Source organism: Pelmatolapia mariae, linkage group LG6, assembly GCF_036321145.2.
Source record: "Pelmatolapia mariae isolate MD_Pm_ZW linkage group LG6, Pm_UMD_F_2, whole genome shotgun sequence".
Classification (NCBI taxonomy): Eukaryota; Metazoa; Chordata; class Actinopteri; order Cichliformes; family Cichlidae; genus Pelmatolapia; species Pelmatolapia mariae.
This window is the reverse complement of record NC_086232.1, coordinates 2,782,853-2,799,183: the sequence shown is the minus strand read 5'-3', so window position 1 is coordinate 2,799,183 and position 16,331 is coordinate 2,782,853. Positions and strand designations below refer to the sequence as shown.

The window sequence follows — 16,331 nt, the reverse complement described above, 5'->3', positions numbered from 1 at the left end:
TCTGCTGCTTGTTTTTGTTCTCATTTCAATCACAGTTACATTTTACTCACCAAATAAAGTATTCTGGGAACCGAATGATTGAATGAATACAACAATGATCGCTCTCATCAGAGAGAATAGAGAATGAAAATTTGGGAGAGAAGTCCTGGCATCTACCACCAAAATGAGACGCACTCATCTTGTTTTTTTTTTATCCTGCTTGGTTGTTAAACTTTCGAATTTTAAAAAGTGTAAACATGAAATCGAGTCTATTCTTCTCCAATCTGCTGAACAGCACACAATCCTCACAATAGGGGCAGCCCCTAGGAGGGGTTGCAAGGAGAGCATTTGCGAGGGGGGGGGGGTACAGACGGTGTGGATATCCGTCATCCTCTTTGAATTCATCCAAGGTGTAGTGCTACATGTGCAAATACAGAAATACTTTATGCTGACTTCATATTACCTTTAACAATAAATGTTACCATGTAGGGCATAGTAACATTAAATTTTCTTTGTACCACATTTCTTGCTCTTTTTCCCTTATCTGTATGACACTAATTATTCATATAAGATGATATTTAGTTAATTACACTTTGGATTTCGAGTGGATGAATGGATTGCCTGTTTTGGTCTTCCCAATGGCAAAAACAATAATGATACATTTGTATTGTTAATTTGCATAACATGTGCAAATCAAAGTAGTAGTTGCCTCAAAGGCGTGAGGCGTGTGTGAGTGTGTAAGCCATGGTGGACACTTTGCTCACTCACTATCTGCTCCCTAGTGGTAAAGAGTTGCATTACAGTTTGGAACTTTAAACTTTTATTTACAAAAAACCATTACACAATACTTAATCATGACATTTATAAAGAAATTATAATTACAATGCAATATTTTACATTGCTTTAAATTAAAAATATCTATATTTTTGTTGCATTGATTGGCTAGACAGAGGCACTGTGTTGCAACGTGATTAAAGACAAATTACCATTAGTCTGTTGAGAAGATGGAAGGAGTACTATGAGGATCTGATGATTGTAGAATATGAGAGAGAGGAGGACAGAGGATTAGTAAGGAGGAAGTGAGGGCAGCTATGAAGGGGAGTAAGAGTGCAGAGGCGGCTGGTCCAGGTGACATACCTGTGGAGGTATGGAGAGGTCTAGGAGAGAGAGTAGAAAACTTTTTAACAAGACTGCTAACACAATCATGAAGAGTGAGAGGATGTCTGAGAAGAAGGCAGAGCATGCAGGGTGGAGTGGGTGGAGACAAGTGTCTGGGTGATTTGTGACTGATGGAGAGCAGCAAGAGTGAAAGGAAAGGTTTACAAGAGGGTAGTGAGAGCTGCTGTGATGCAGACTTTGCAATAGCGATCAATTTTAAAATCTGCCAACCAACATCTAAAGAATAAACCAAGAATTACAATTATTATTATAGGACTCAGCTACAGTAATGCTGCCTTTACATCAGGAGGACCTCAATAAGGGATCACATCATTCAAGCACTTAGCTCTTTATACCACGCAGTTCTTTGTCAAATTATTTCTATCATTAAAGACTTTGTTGCAATGAACCCACATGTTCTGCCTATTAATTTGGATGATCCAAAAATCTATGAAAGTTGTCTTTCCCTGGGTCGATCCTGTCAATGCTGTTTGTTGCAGTGAGAAGTCAGCTAAAATGTACTTCTCCAGCATCCTCAGCATGTCCATACCCACAATAGGTTCTCTGATTTGTTCTTGAATATATTTTCCTCCTCTTTCAAAATGAATTACAGCTGATCCCAGCAAAGTAACCATCCAACCAAACACAAAGCGACTTTTAGGTCAGAAGCAAATTAATAGCATTGCAAGCTAAACAATGAATAACAATGCAACTGAATCTCTCCCCAGCTCTCCCCAAACAAACCATAGCCTTAGCTTCTGGAGAGCAGCACACTTGAAGCCTCTTTGAAGGCAAACCTTTACTGGTCTAAGGCTGGAAAAGTCTCCACCTGTATGACTTCTGACGTAACAAAGGCAAAATAAAAAAATAGCGTCTGAAGGAAACTGAGCTACATGTCGAGAGAGTTTACCAAATACACCAAAGCTAAGCAATAAGCAGCCATGCAGCAACACACATCTATCAGAACCATTAACACAGCTGTTTCAATGTCTTCCAAATCGTTAAGTCCCCATTATGAGGTCTAGAGGAGGGTGTGGGAGCAATAAATAGAGCTGAATGAGAGCTTAATGGGCTTTTTTTTTTTACAAGTCTTAACACGAGGCAATGGCAATGTCACTGTATTAATAAGAGAAAAAAGGAGAAAAGTCACAACACCAACTAACCTATCTGGGGGCGGGGGCGTAAGTTCGTGGCCCACACTGCTCAAATTCCACACTGCTCACAAAAACAGGCACTTTGTGAAAACACATCACTTAAACATTGAAATGATTTCTCTGTTGTTTTCTGCTTTTTTCTGTTCTTTTCATTACAGGTGTATCAGTTCACAGCCCATTGCACTTTTCACTTGTGCTCTATCCTTTCATTATTTTCTGTCTCCTATTTTCTTTTTCCCTGCCCGTCAGCTTTGACAGTATCATATTACACACTGTACTGTGAGTGTTAATACAAATAATAATGATGGAAACTGACATTTCAAAAAGGAAAACATGAGTAAGAGGAGTCTGTAGAGAACAAGAGTTCCTGGTAGCACATTGGGTGATAAAGCTAAGGAAGAGAAACTGGGTTCATTTTCGAGACGTTAGATCATCAGGATGTCATTGTGTTCAATTAGCATAAAGAGTCAGTCAGACAGATGGAAAGAAGCTGACTTCATTTTAGATTTTGACAGACAGACCAGGTCGGGTGATTCATGAGTTTCATTAGCTGTTTTGCCCTCCCTGAAACCAAAGACGAAGTCATTTGTGTTGCCTTTAATCTTTAGAACATTTCAGTTTTATTCCAGTTTTTCTACATAAAGATTAAATGTCAGCACCTGTAAAATCATTTAATCATCCCAGGAGCTTGGTGATGCCCTGATCCAGATCTGGGAGGAGATAACCCAGGACATCATCCAACTTCTCATTAGGAGCACACCCTGATATTGTCAGGCATGCATACAAGCGCATTGGGGCGATACAGACGATTATGAGTTGCTGCATAATTTTTCCACTTTCAGGGTTTCTTTGAATGGAGCCCTCTGTAGGTTCATTTCCATCAAATCTGTATCTTTTCATTCCTACACATTAATCATTCCCCAGTCCAGATCAGTCTAGACATCCAGTATGTTTCAGTTTGGGGTTTTTCCTGTTGTTTAAGGTCTTCTTTTTTTCTTTTGAGCAGGTTAGTTCTCTCCACACAGACGTTTCATGTTCTCTCCACATAAACACACTTTCTCACATACATATATCACACCTGCACTTAAATCTCAGAGACTGCACATACATATAAGTGCACACACTAGTTACAGCATAGCAACACTGACCCAAACACTAACAACTCCTGCAGAAAGTCTGCTTCATTTCCACGTTGTCCTCACAATGGAGCGCAAGCATTTAACTGAACTCATGCTGCGAATTCTACTGGAAAGTTAAAGTTAACCATTTGGTTAAACTGTCCCCCGCTTCATAGAAGCCTTTTGGATTTCACCTTTTCTCCTTTTTTTATATCTATTAGGTTATTTATTTACTTCCTGCATGAAGCTGTTTGTTACAGTACTCATTACATATATTTTTGCCTTACTGCACAGGCTGGCCTGAAGTGCATTATTATGTCCATCCATCCATCCATCCATCCATCCATCCATCTTCTTCCGCTTTATCTGGGGCCGGGTCGCGGGGGCAGCAGCCTAAGCAGAGAAGCCCAGACCTCCCTCTCCCCAGCCACCTCCTCCAGCTTATCCGGGGGAACACCAAGGCGTTCCCAGGCCAGCCGAGAGATATAATCTCTCCAGCGTGTCCTGGGTCTGCCCCAGGGCCTCCTCCCGGTGGGACATGCCCGGAACACCTCACCCAGGAGACAAACAGGAGGCATCCTTGTCAGATGCCCGAACCACCTCAGCTGGCTCCTTTCGATGTGGACGATCAGCGGCTCTACTCTGAGCCCCTCCTGGATGGCCGAACTTCTCACCCTATCTCTAAGGGAGAGGCCAGCCACCCTTCGGAGGAAGCTCATTTCCGCCGCTTGTATTCGCGATCTCGTTCTTTCGGTCACTACCCACAGCTCATGGCCATAGGTGAGGGTAGGGACGTAGATCGACCGGTAAATTGAGAGCTTCGCTTTTACACTCCGCTCCCTCTTCACCACGACGGACCGGTGCAGCATCCGCATCACTGCGGCCGCAGCACCAATCCGTCTGTCGATCTCCGGATCCCTTCTCCCATCACTCGCGAACAAGACCCCGAGATACTTAAACTCCTCCACTTGGGGCAGGAACTCATTCCCGACACGGAGTGGGCACTCCCCCCCATTTCTGGCTGAGTACCATGGCCTCAGATTTGGAGGTGCTGATTCTCATTCCCGCTGCTTCACACTCGGCTGCGAACTGTTCCAGTGAGAGCTGGAGGCCATCACCCGATGAAGCCAACAGAACCACATCATCTGCAAAAAGCAGAGATGAGATTCTGAGGCCACCGAAGTGAAAGCCCTCCGCCACTTGGCTGTGCCTAGAAATCCTGTCCAGAAAAATTATGAACAGAATCAGTGACAAAGGGCAGCCCTGGCGGAGCCCATCACCCACCGGGAGCGAGTCCGACTTATTGCCGACAATGCGAACCAAGCTCTTGCAACGGTTGTACAGGGATTGAATGGCCCGTAGCAATGGGCCAGACACCCCATACTCCCGCAGCACCTCCCACAGGACACCCCGAGGGACACGGTCGAATGCCTTCTCCAAGTCCACAAAACACATGTAGACTGGTTGGGCAAACTCCCATGCACCCTCAAGTATCCTTGAGAGGATAAAGAGCTGGTCCAGTGTTCAACAACCAGGACGAAAACTGCATTGTTCCTCCTGTATCTGAGGTTCGACTAGCGGACAAACTCTCCTTTCCAGCATCCTGGCATAGACTTTCCCAGGGAGGCTGAGGAGTGTGATCCCCCTGTAGTTGGAACACACCCTCCGGACCCCTTCTGAAAGATGGGGACCGGGGTGGTGGTTTACTGGTTAATACATTATTATGTATTAACCAGTAAACAGCAAAAACCTGAGGCTAAAGCCTGACAGACTGATTAGTGATTCTTTAACCAGCTTGTTGTTAGCATGCTGTCTTGCAGTTGCTCAGCGTCAGTGTCATTTCAGCAGCAGTGGACAGCTTTTCCCTGCTTTTCTGTAACTTTTCCTCTTGTGTAATGAAATAAAAATTCATTTTTCACTCCTCAGAAGTTGTAGACTTGCACAGTTTGATCTTTATCTGTCCACCCATTTGATTTACCTTGTGAAAGGAAACATAACAGTTGGATTTGTTTGGATACTAAATGTGTTATAGCTGATAACTTATCAGGGATGTTACACAGATGTCTAACATTCTAATGAGTTTTCTTCTGTCTTTCTTATTTGTTCCCCTTCACTGCGCTCCACAGCAACAACCCTGCTCATCGGTACTACTTAGCCACTGACCCAGTAACAGGGCAGCTGTATGTGTCCGACACTAATTCACGACGGATTTACCGCCCCAAAATGCTCAGCGGTGCCCGTGACCTCATCAGTAAGCATCAGCATTGTTCTGACAAAAACTGAAAGCACTTATTTTTACTTCCTGTTATGAATGTAGTTAAAAGACAGTGTTGTCATACGAGACTCCAGTGAATCTGCAGCTTTTTACCTTTCTCTGGGTAATGCTTAGTGTGTGTGTGTGTGTGTGTGTGTGTGTGTCTGTCTACAGGTAATGGAGAAGTAGTGGCTGGTACAGGTGAGCAGTGTCCTCCATTTGATGAAGCGCGTTGTGGAGATGGAAGAAAAGCTACAGAGGCCCAGCTACTGGGACCAAAAGGTGCGTACACTGGAACTGCAGAGCCATACCAAACAGTTGTCCTGACAGTGGGCAAATGATACACAGTGTGGGAGGTGTAATGCAAGAAGTAGATGAAATATTTATTGGTTGCAGCCAGCAGCAGAATTAATAGCTGTCATAGCATCAGTGCATGTTGTTATAGTGCTAAATTCCCACACCTAGGATCTGTCCAGCTATGCAAGTTAAATTCTTTCATCAAGCTCAGGAAGTCACACTGACATCAATGCAAACCTGTTCAAAACCATTAACACCTTCAACACTGTAAGCGCGTGAGCATATTTGAATATTGGATGTAACTGCCAGTTTCCCACTACTTTCAGATAATCCCAGACTTGAATGTTGCATTATCCTAGATGAACATGAAGTCATAGCAAACTTTATTTATTTATTTATTAGGAACGCCATACTAAGACTACGGGTTTCTTTTGCTCCAACAAAAGCCTCAGTTCAAGTGCAACGGAGTCTAGATAATGTTACATTTTGACTGAAACATCTCTGCACAGGAAATGCTGCAAGTGTCCAGTTGTACCACATTATAAAGGTGCTGTTATGTATTTAAATAGGTAACCCAGGAGGAAGTCATAACTTTTCGTTTCTAAATCACTTTGAGAATTTGGATTTTGACTGTGAGATGATGCAGTATCAGTCTATTTATAGAGAGAGGTTATTTGAACTGCAGTAGAATGTGTGACAGCTCGTTCTGTACTGACCTCTGTCATCAACAACACGTTTCCTGTGTTTTCCTTATCGCTCTGAATAAAATCTATGCTGTTCAGGAGAACTGTTGTTTTTGTACTGAAAAAGCTCGTCATGCCATACTTAGTGACAGAGATCATATCTTTGCCGTATAGCTAACTGTATTTGCATGTTTGTATGTGTTACACTGCTGCTGCATAAATCACAGGAGAATCGCACACACAGTCGCTCCTACTAACGTTCTCTGTGAACATGTCTTATTTTGTAGAGCTGCCACTTGTTTGTTATCACTTGTAACATTTTTCTTGCTTATAGTAATATCTGCAGACTTTGCTTAAGTGCACCTAACTCTTACTCCATTCATGTTATTCTACTTTATTGTATCTTTTTGTATTTTTTCATTGAAACTGTGTATGCTGCATCTCCTGTGTGTGTGTGTGTGTGTGTGTGTGTGTGTGTGTGTGTGTGTGTGTGTGTGTGTGTGTGTGTGTGTGTGTGTGTGTGTGTGTGTGTGTTTCTCTACTCAGGAATTGCAGTTGATAAAAACGGACTCATCTACTTTGTGGATGGAACTATGATTAGGAAAGTGGATCGTAACGGGATCATCTCCACAGTGTTGGGCAGCAATGATCTGACCTCTGCACGACCTTTGACCTGTGACACCAGCATGCACATAAGACAGGTAACCTTTAACCATTAAAACCTCTTTGCTTAATATCACATGATGTGATGTGTGCCTCTGTGTGTGTGTGTGTGTGTGTGTGTGTGTGTGTGTGTGTGTGTGTGTGTGTGTGTGTAACAATGAACAGGAAGTGAAGTGTCACCTTTTCTTTTCTGTCCTCTTTTCTTCCAGGTGCGGTTAGAGTGGCCCACAGATCTAGCCATCAATCCCATGGATAACTCTATCTATGTGCTGGACAACAATGTTGTGCTGCAGATCACTGAAAATAGACAGGTATCATGTATACCTTTGCTGAGTGTGTATTTTATCCATCCATTCATTTTCTTCCACTTATCCAGGACCAGGTTGCAGGGGCAGCAGCCTAAGCAGAAGCCCACCTCCCTCTCCCCAGCCACCTCCTCCAGCATATCAGGAGGTACACCGAGGCATTCCCAGGCCAGCTGAAAGATATAATCTCTCTGGCGTGTCCTGGGTCTACCCTGTGGGCCTCCTCCTCATGGGACATGCCACCCAGGAGGTGCCCAGGAAGCATCCTTATCAGATCCCCAAACTGGCTCCTTTAGATATGGAGGAGTATTTGCTCCAATCTAAACCCTCTGGAATGCCTGACACCCTGAGCCTATGTCAAAGAGAGAGGACACCCACCCATTCTGACGTAACAAAAGTAGAAGCCTTCTGCCTGCTTGACAGACATTTTATCCATATAAACTATAAAACAGAACCAGTGACAAAGGGAGTGGAGTCCAACACTCACTGGAAACAAGTCCAACTTATTAACGACAACTGTGTTTGTACGGGGACCAAATGGCCTGTAACAATGGGCGTGTAATAATAACAATTATTACACGTGTAATGATTACTTGTGTAATAGTTACTTTTTTTGATTAACAACCTCAACATTGATCACAGCAAAGGGCGGAAATACCTCCAACATGCACAAACATTTGACAACACAGCATGCAATTAATTTGCATGAAAGTACTGAATGTGCCCAGGACCGCATACCTGATGATATCATTACAAAACTCATCATCATCCTGCAACCTAGTGTTTTCTGCACTGATGGACATTCTCATATTCAAAAATGGTGACTGTTATTGAGAAATTGTGATGAGCACAGAAGTCCAATAACAGAAAACCACGCAGGTTCAGATCAGGCTAATTTCCTCTTTCCAGGTCTCACTTTCTTTGAATTGAAATCTCCCATTAGGATGTTGGAGTCACTAGATGGAGCACCCTTGAATGGCCCACTCAGTGACTCCTAAAAGGCTGGGTGCTTTGAACTGTTTTTGGTGCATAAGGGCAAATGTCAGGACCTGTTCCCCCACCTGAAGGCACAGGGAAGCAACCCTCACCTCCACTGGCAAAAACCCCAACATACTGGTGGTAACCTGACAACTCTAGACTAGAGTCGAGCCCATCTCCAGGAAACTGGTTCCAGGTGAACCTGGCTATATGTAGCTAGCAATGCCTCAAGCTCACGTACTAGCTCCTTTCCTCCAGAGAGGTGATGTTCCCTGTCCTAATAGCTAACCTCTGTAGCCAGGGATCAGACCGCCAGGGCCTCCATCCCTGACTGCCGCCTCACACACATTGCACCCGACCCCTATGTCAAGTCTTTCGGGTGGCAACCCTACAGTCTTCTCTTTGGGCTGCGCTGAGCCCCATGGGCTGAAGCCTGACCACCAGATCCTCTCCTGTGTGCTCCCATTCCCTAGACCCAACTCCAAGGTGGGCCCATGGTAAAACTATCCCAGAACGGGCGCACTGGTCCCATACTTTTTCCCTAGGAGTTGACTTAATATATATATTTAATATATAAGTATTTAATGAAATTTGTATTTCAAAGCCTTCCTGTACCACAACAACAAATGCACCGCGCTACTTAATGATTCTTAACTAACATTCATGTGCAAATGTGTGTGTTCAGGTTCGTATTGTGGCAGGTCGTCCCATGCACTGCCAGGTGCCTGGTATAGAGTACACCATGGGAAAGAGGGCGGTTCAGACCATGCTAGAGGGTGCTACCGCCATCGCCTTATCCTACAGTGGCGTTCTCTACATCGCAGAGACGGATGAGAAGAAAATCCACCGTATTCGACAGGTAGTCTGCTGGACAAAATTTTCTTGTAATCATGAATTTTAAGGTTCTATTAAGCAAAGCAGAATCCTGGAACTCTAAGGTAGGATAAATTCAAGCTTTTTAATAAAGTAATACTATCCAAATATGCTAAAACAGCAGCCAATATTACCTTATTTAATTTAACTCTGTATAAAAATGTGAAAATTCAAATTCACAGATATCACCCTCTTATTTCTAGCAGGTTATCATATTGTTACTAAGGTATTACGATACTATTACTAATTGTTTTTCGCCTCATGGGGATGTCGTTATTTCTACATTATTATCTCCAGGTTTTGGTCCCTTATTATCCAATTGCATAAATCTCAGTGTAATATTACTTAACTGTATCCACTGTTGTTACCATGATATTAACTGGTTTAGTAGTAATAACCACTAAATTACCACATTATTACGTTCTTGTTTCTGCCTTGTTGCCCTTTTACCTATTACTACTTTATTACCAAGCTGTAACAGAAAGTGCCACTGTGCTAAACTTTAAGAATAATTTCTTTATCTACCAAAACTCCAGGTGTCGACTGATGGAGAAATTACCCATCTAGCTGGAGCGCTATCTGACTGTGACTGCAAGGTACCCATCACAGCTACTTCACTGTTGTTTTCAGTCCTTATCAGTCATTTTGCTCAGCTCACTGAAGTACTCGAATTCAGAATGAATGTATAGCATCCAAATAGTGACGTGTGAATGCAAGAGGATGTGAGAAAGAGAAGCGACTGGACTTCTTTAAGTTTCCTGAAGATGTTTCACCTCTCATCAGAGAGGCGTCTTCATTCTACAAATCAAATAATGAAGAGTCATAGGTATTTAAAGCATAGTCGGGGGTTGTCATCACATAAGTCAGGGTGTGAATAATGGCATGGGAAATTATCACCAGAGGTTTTGGGTGAAAACACAAATTTTCCCATAATAAACGACCCAGTGTGTGTGGTTTTGCTCTCAGGTCCACAACATATTAAATCTCATTCTTATTCAGGCTTGGAAATTCCTCCCAGTTTTCTGTAATTACGTCCAAAACCCCCTGTGGCTTCCTGCCAAACAGCAGTTCAAAGGGAGAAAATTCCATGGAGGTCCAGGGCACCTCCTCCACTGCAAACAAAAGACTTTGACAGCAAGCCCTACTGCATTAATCCTCATGAATAAACATGTGAGTAATGGACTTTAAGGCACTCCACCAGCCCATCGCTCTGGGGGTGGTACACGCTGGGCCAAAGAGACTTAATGTCCAGTAATATGTACAGCTGTTTTATGTGTGAGACATGAATGAGACCCTGTGGATCTGGGGATATTGTCCTGATGAAGTTCATTCCAGTGCACTTGAACGGGACCTCCATTAATGGTAATGGACGCAAAGGCACCCATTGGATGGCCGAGTGATTTACCAGTTGACATTCCAGGCAGGATGCACACCAGGACACATCCGGTGATTAGCACAGCCCATTGCTCCACCAGTTTATTAAACCCAGGCCTTTCTGTCCCTTGAATTAAAGGGTGCTGTTCTAGGACCTAACCACAGCTCTATGCATTTTTCCCTTTTGTTTAATTTCCACCACATATTTTACATATAATGGGTTTTTTAAAAAGTCAAAAACATAGGTTTTATTTACTTTTTCTTGGACCAAGATGCCAGTTTTTTTCTCCACCATCCCTCCCCTGCAAAATGCAGGCACAAACCTTCATGGCACTTCACTATGCCTCCTCTCAGCTAACCTTTGTAGCATCAGAATTCGAGGTTCTCGCTCTACTAAAACTAATCTGCAAAATGCAGCACCAACCATTGCTGGTGCCAGGATGCTAGCATGATTTGCTTCTACTCCACCTTGCTGATCATGCTTACGTTAAGTTCTCGCCAATCAGTTTTGCCAGCATATCCACTTCACGCAATCAAATCTGTGACCACCTAATCAAGGTTTACAGGCCCCCTGTCTTCACAAGCCTGCCTACCAGTTATATAGTTGCAACTGTCTTCGACCTTCTTCACTGCCTTCTCAAAAAAGGTATGCCTTCTTTGGTGACCTGCCCAGTCCAGGAGATGCTGCCAGTCCCCTCTTGAGACAATTCATGCTCAAGCCATCTGCCATTATCTACTAGATAATATCTATTATGCTGTCAAACCTACATGAGGATGTGGTCCCAACTAGTGAAAGAGTAATAGCTTGCTATTTCTGGACTATGCTCTGCACATGGAAGAGGTCAGCACTGAAGTTTGCTGGAAGCCCACACACACAGACCAGTACCTACTCTTTGACTCCCAACACCCTCTCAAACACAGAGTTATCAGGACCCTGCAACACCGAGAAGAAACTGTTTCCTCTAAGCCAGAAGGGAAAGGAACAAACACATCTAAAGAAAGCTCCTAAAACACGTGGTTATCCCAAATGAGCCCTCATTAAATCAGCAAAGATGCACAGGAAAGAGGGAACTAGAACATTATCATTCTAGTCACCCAGCCATTCCATTAGAGAAAAAATTGGTTTATCCAAGGACAAAACTTCCAAACTAAAACTAAGCAACATAGTGTACGCTGTGCAGTGCAGCAAGGAGTGCTTGGACCTTTACACTGGAGAAACCAAACAGACACTCCATAGAACTGCACCACATAGAAGAGCAAGCGCGACAGGACAAGACACAGCTGTACACCATCTGCTAAAGGACTCATTTGATGATACCAAAGTTCACATTTTGGACTGAGAGAACAGATGGTTTTAAAAAGGAGTGCCATTTATGTTCACTTTGAAAGCCCATTTTTGAACAGAGGGGTGGCTCACGACACCAACTGTCTTCCACCTACAACGCAGTTTTGAGATTCCTTCGCAGGTCCCTCAATCTCCTCACATCTTACAGCAGGTGACCCAAAGAGGTCACATGATAGGGTGAAGCAAGATCTCACAACAGTCTCACCCAAAGATCTGGTGATTATGACCCACACCTTTTTTTATCACACCTTGGCTAATGTGATGAGGCACATGATTATGGTTGTTCAATGAGAGACTCATTGACCAAGAGATATCCCCCACTAGGGTTTAAATACCTGGGACTCTCCATCATCATGTAGAACTGAAGAAGCCTCTCGGATGGGATGTGAAATGTCTTCACAAAACTCAGTCCAAACTAAGTCCAGTGGCTTGCTTTCCAAGCTCCTTAGACTACCTTAATGTGGATGACTGAGAACCTGAGACACACATATATGAGACGAGAATTTCTTGTGTTGATGTTGTTCGTTGTCTCTCATTTGGCTGTCCTGTAGAATGATGCAAACTGCGACTGCTATCAAACAGGAGATGGCTATGCCAAAGACGCCAGGCTTAATTGTCCTTCCTCTCTGGTTGTGTCTCCGGATGGGACGCTGTATGTGGCTGATCTGGGAAACATCCGGATTAGAGCCATACGACGCAACCAACCACCTACGGGTGTGTATATAAAGTGTATGCACATACAAAGTAGACGTGCAATAGAGGGCTTGTATGTCATGTATGTTAATAGGCATACAGCTATCTCACGGATGTGTAGTAAAGGTGATCGGCAGAATAATCAAATAGATTTACAAAGAGAGAATACCTGCGTAAGTTATTCACTTATGCAGGTATTCATGTAATGGCAAATGACATAGCCTATGCAATATTGTATGAGTTTAGAAACAAAAATATTGAACAATAATAGATAACAAAAGTAACACAAGAACATAATCTAAGAAGATAACAAAGAAAACAAAAGAAGTCACTGGTCTGTCTTTTGGTTTGTGTATTCAGGCTCTCTGGCTTCAGGTCCCAGTTCCTATGAAGTGGCCTCTCCAGCCTCTCAAGAGCTCTACGTGTTTGATGCAAATGGAACTCACCAGTTCACCATGTCTCTGGTCACTGGAGACTACAAATACAACTTCAGTTACAGGTTGGTGTTTGTCAGGATTAACACATTTTTGTGACTGTCATTACAGCACTGCTTGGTTACTGAAGCCCCTTTTCCATTAGCACCTACTTGGATCGACTCGCCACTAATAACCATGACTCGACTCGAGTTGACTGGTTTTCCATTACAACCCAGTACTACCTTGTTTGCGTGCTTATCGTCATAGCAACGCTAATGTGCGTCCCACTATGTAATTAATATGCAACATGTACGCTACAACAAAGGCTTGTGGGTTATTCTCACTTGGGGGAACAAGGCGTTGTTTTTTGTAGCCGTGTCCTTCATTGCCGAGTTTCAAAAATGGCTGTTTTGATTTTTGTAAATGAGACGCTCTCATGACTCATTGCTGACCAACCAATCAGTTGCATGCAGTGTGACGACATCACATTTTAGTACCTGCTCGGAACTCTTGGAACCGAGGCCGGGGAGAGGAAATTACCCTTGACCAATGTTCCCTCTAATTTTTCATGTGTCTGAGCGAACACACAAACTCCCTGAGCGGACACTTGGACCACTGTGAGCGACAGCAGACGTGTGCACTGTGGTCACGCCAGCATCCAATCCATCCAAGTTACATGGTTTATTAAAATAATCAAATTACAGCAAATTATGTTAGACTACTTTTAATTAACTGCTTTAGCCCACTTACAATGAAAATGTAAAAAAAATCTTGTTCATGACCTGTGTAGTATGTTAACACTATTGGAAGGAAAAATAACTTGAACTCCAATTTTAAAAACACAACTTTCTTTCTTTCTTTTTTTTCATAAAGCTCTGACTTGTATTATGAATCTGTGGTCTGGGAGAGAGTCCTGTAACTCTCTGTCTGCAAAATATAGTATATAATGACCAATGTTGGGCAATTAATTATATAGTTACTTCTTCAAAAAAGTAACTCAGTTTGGGAAACAACAAAGTTTTTTGCAGCTTTTTTTTTAATGCAGCCAAGGCATTTTTAAATAAACATTTCAAACTATTTACAGAACAATCAGGTGTTCTGCATCAAATTTGATGCCACACAAATTATTTGTGCCACTCCAAAAAATAATTTGTGTCCACTATGAGATAAAGGAGAACAACAGCCTGATACCTGCAGGCCTGACAACAGGAGATGTATCACTCCTGTAACACCTGTAACATTCAGCAGTCGCCTCATTGTTCTGACACACACAACAAAACTATTGACTACACTACACACTAACTACACACTAACTACACAAGATTTGCGCTAAACGTCGCAAATCTCTCACATCTCAAAACACCGCCGTCACTCCTAAAACTTCCCCCCGTTTCTTAACAACTAGATGCCATGTTGCCATATCATTTTTTGATTGGTCGACATGGTACATTTTTCCACCAATAGGAAAGGGTGGGGGGTTTTTGGTTTCATCTTTGCTCACAGGTGGAGAGCGCTTTCGAGCGTTTTCCTTATAAAACGCAGTTTTTACCGTTTCTTCCTGCAGTAAATATAAACAACGACAGTATTCAGGAAGAAAACCAAACATTGCAGATATTTTTATCATAACTCTGGTTTTACGTGGCCTATCAACACAATTTAAAAACTGGTATAAAGTCCACACTTTTTCCGTCAATTGTTCCGTCTGTCCTGCTCACATCTCCAATGGTTGTACACGTTGTCATTAACGTGGCTTCACTCCACATCAGCCACGCCGCTTTGCTAGCTAAAACACCGGTGTCGGCACATAAGCACGCTGTCATAGCCTGTCAACCACGTTGATTAGCTGGGTATATATGAATGTGAATCGCATCATTGGCTGGACTATGGGATAAGGTGGCATCGTACTAAACACATACAGGAGCGGCCAGTGACTTACTGACTAACACTGCAAAACAGAATTGTTAACGTATTTATTTTCATTTCAATTCAGGTTAGATTTTTTTTTTTTTTTTGTGCGCAAAGCAGATTTTCTGTGCGCAGAGACCGTGCCAGCAGTGCGCAATTGCGCAATTGCGCAGCTTAGAGGGAAGATTGCCCTTGACCATCTGTGCCTGCCTATGGACCGCCTTGAACTTAAACGGCTGGAGAGCCAGATACCACCTGGTGATCCCGGCATTGGCTCCCCTGCAGCTCAGCCACAGACCACACCACGGCACCATAATAAATTTGCATTACCTTGCAAAATTGTTTGACACGACAATGTTGTTTAATGTTTTCTGCACACACTCAGCAATGAGGAGGATGTGACTGCGGTGACGGACAGCAGTGGAAACACGCTCCGCGTCCGCAGAGACACTAACAGGATGCCTGTACGTGTGGTTGCTCCCGACAATCAGGTGAGTACTGAGTACCCTTGTTAGCAGATTACGAGCGTGTATCCTTGATTACCTGTGATTCTGTGTGTGTGTTTAGGTCATTTGGCTGACCATTGGGACTAATGGAGGTCTGAAGACTCTCACAGCTCAGGGTCAGGAACTGGTTTTGTTTACTTACCATGGGAACAGTGGCTTGTTGGCTACCAAGAGTATCCAAATTGGCTGGACTACCTTCTATGAGTGAGCCACTTTTTGGATTTATAGTTGAATTCTGATCAATGGACAGATTAATTTAATTAATGAAATAAATTCAAACTCTGATTGTTACGTCTTGAGTTTATATCTTGATGTAACCTTTAAATTTCTCTACTTTTTGCTGGGTTGTGAGTGCGTCTGAGTTTTTATCTGTGTATCCTAATGTCTGTTTCTTACTGTATCCTCACCATCCTTGTAGCTATGACAGTGAGGGTCGTTTGACTAATGTGACCTTCCCTACTGGGGTGGTAACCAGTCTCCATGGCGACATGTCGTCAGGGGCTGTTGCTGTGGACATTGAGACGTCAGGGAGGGATGAGGACGTTGCCATAACAACCAACCTATCATCAATAGACTCCTTCTACACTCTGGTGCAAGGTAAGAAGCTAATGCAACCAGAGAAGGAAGGAA

General features: G+C 43.1%; 1 protein-coding gene across 7 annotated transcripts in view; it reads left to right on the top strand.

The window, feature by feature from the left end:
* tenm3 (teneurin transmembrane protein 3) overlaps positions 1 to 16,331 on the top strand; it is a 266,186-nt gene that overhangs the window by 211,606 nt on the left and 38,249 nt on the right. For all 7 annotated transcript variants that reach the window (XM_063475648.1, XM_063475647.1, XM_063475646.1 and 4 more), the window contains 11 exons: positions 5,536 to 5,660; positions 5,838 to 5,945; positions 7,190 to 7,344; positions 7,516 to 7,617; positions 9,275 to 9,448; positions 9,999 to 10,058; positions 12,733 to 12,895; positions 13,235 to 13,373; positions 15,581 to 15,686; positions 15,763 to 15,905; positions 16,120 to 16,298. In XM_063475648.1, coding sequence (XP_063331718.1) covers positions 5,536 to 5,660; positions 5,838 to 5,945; positions 7,190 to 7,344; positions 7,516 to 7,617; positions 9,275 to 9,448; positions 9,999 to 10,058; positions 12,733 to 12,895; positions 13,235 to 13,373; positions 15,581 to 15,686; positions 15,763 to 15,905; positions 16,120 to 16,298 — 1,454 coding nt within the window. The remainder of the gene's footprint in view (positions 1 to 5,535; positions 5,661 to 5,837; positions 5,946 to 7,189; positions 7,345 to 7,515; positions 7,618 to 9,274; positions 9,449 to 9,998; positions 10,059 to 12,732; positions 12,896 to 13,234; positions 13,374 to 15,580; positions 15,687 to 15,762; positions 15,906 to 16,119; positions 16,299 to 16,331) is intronic.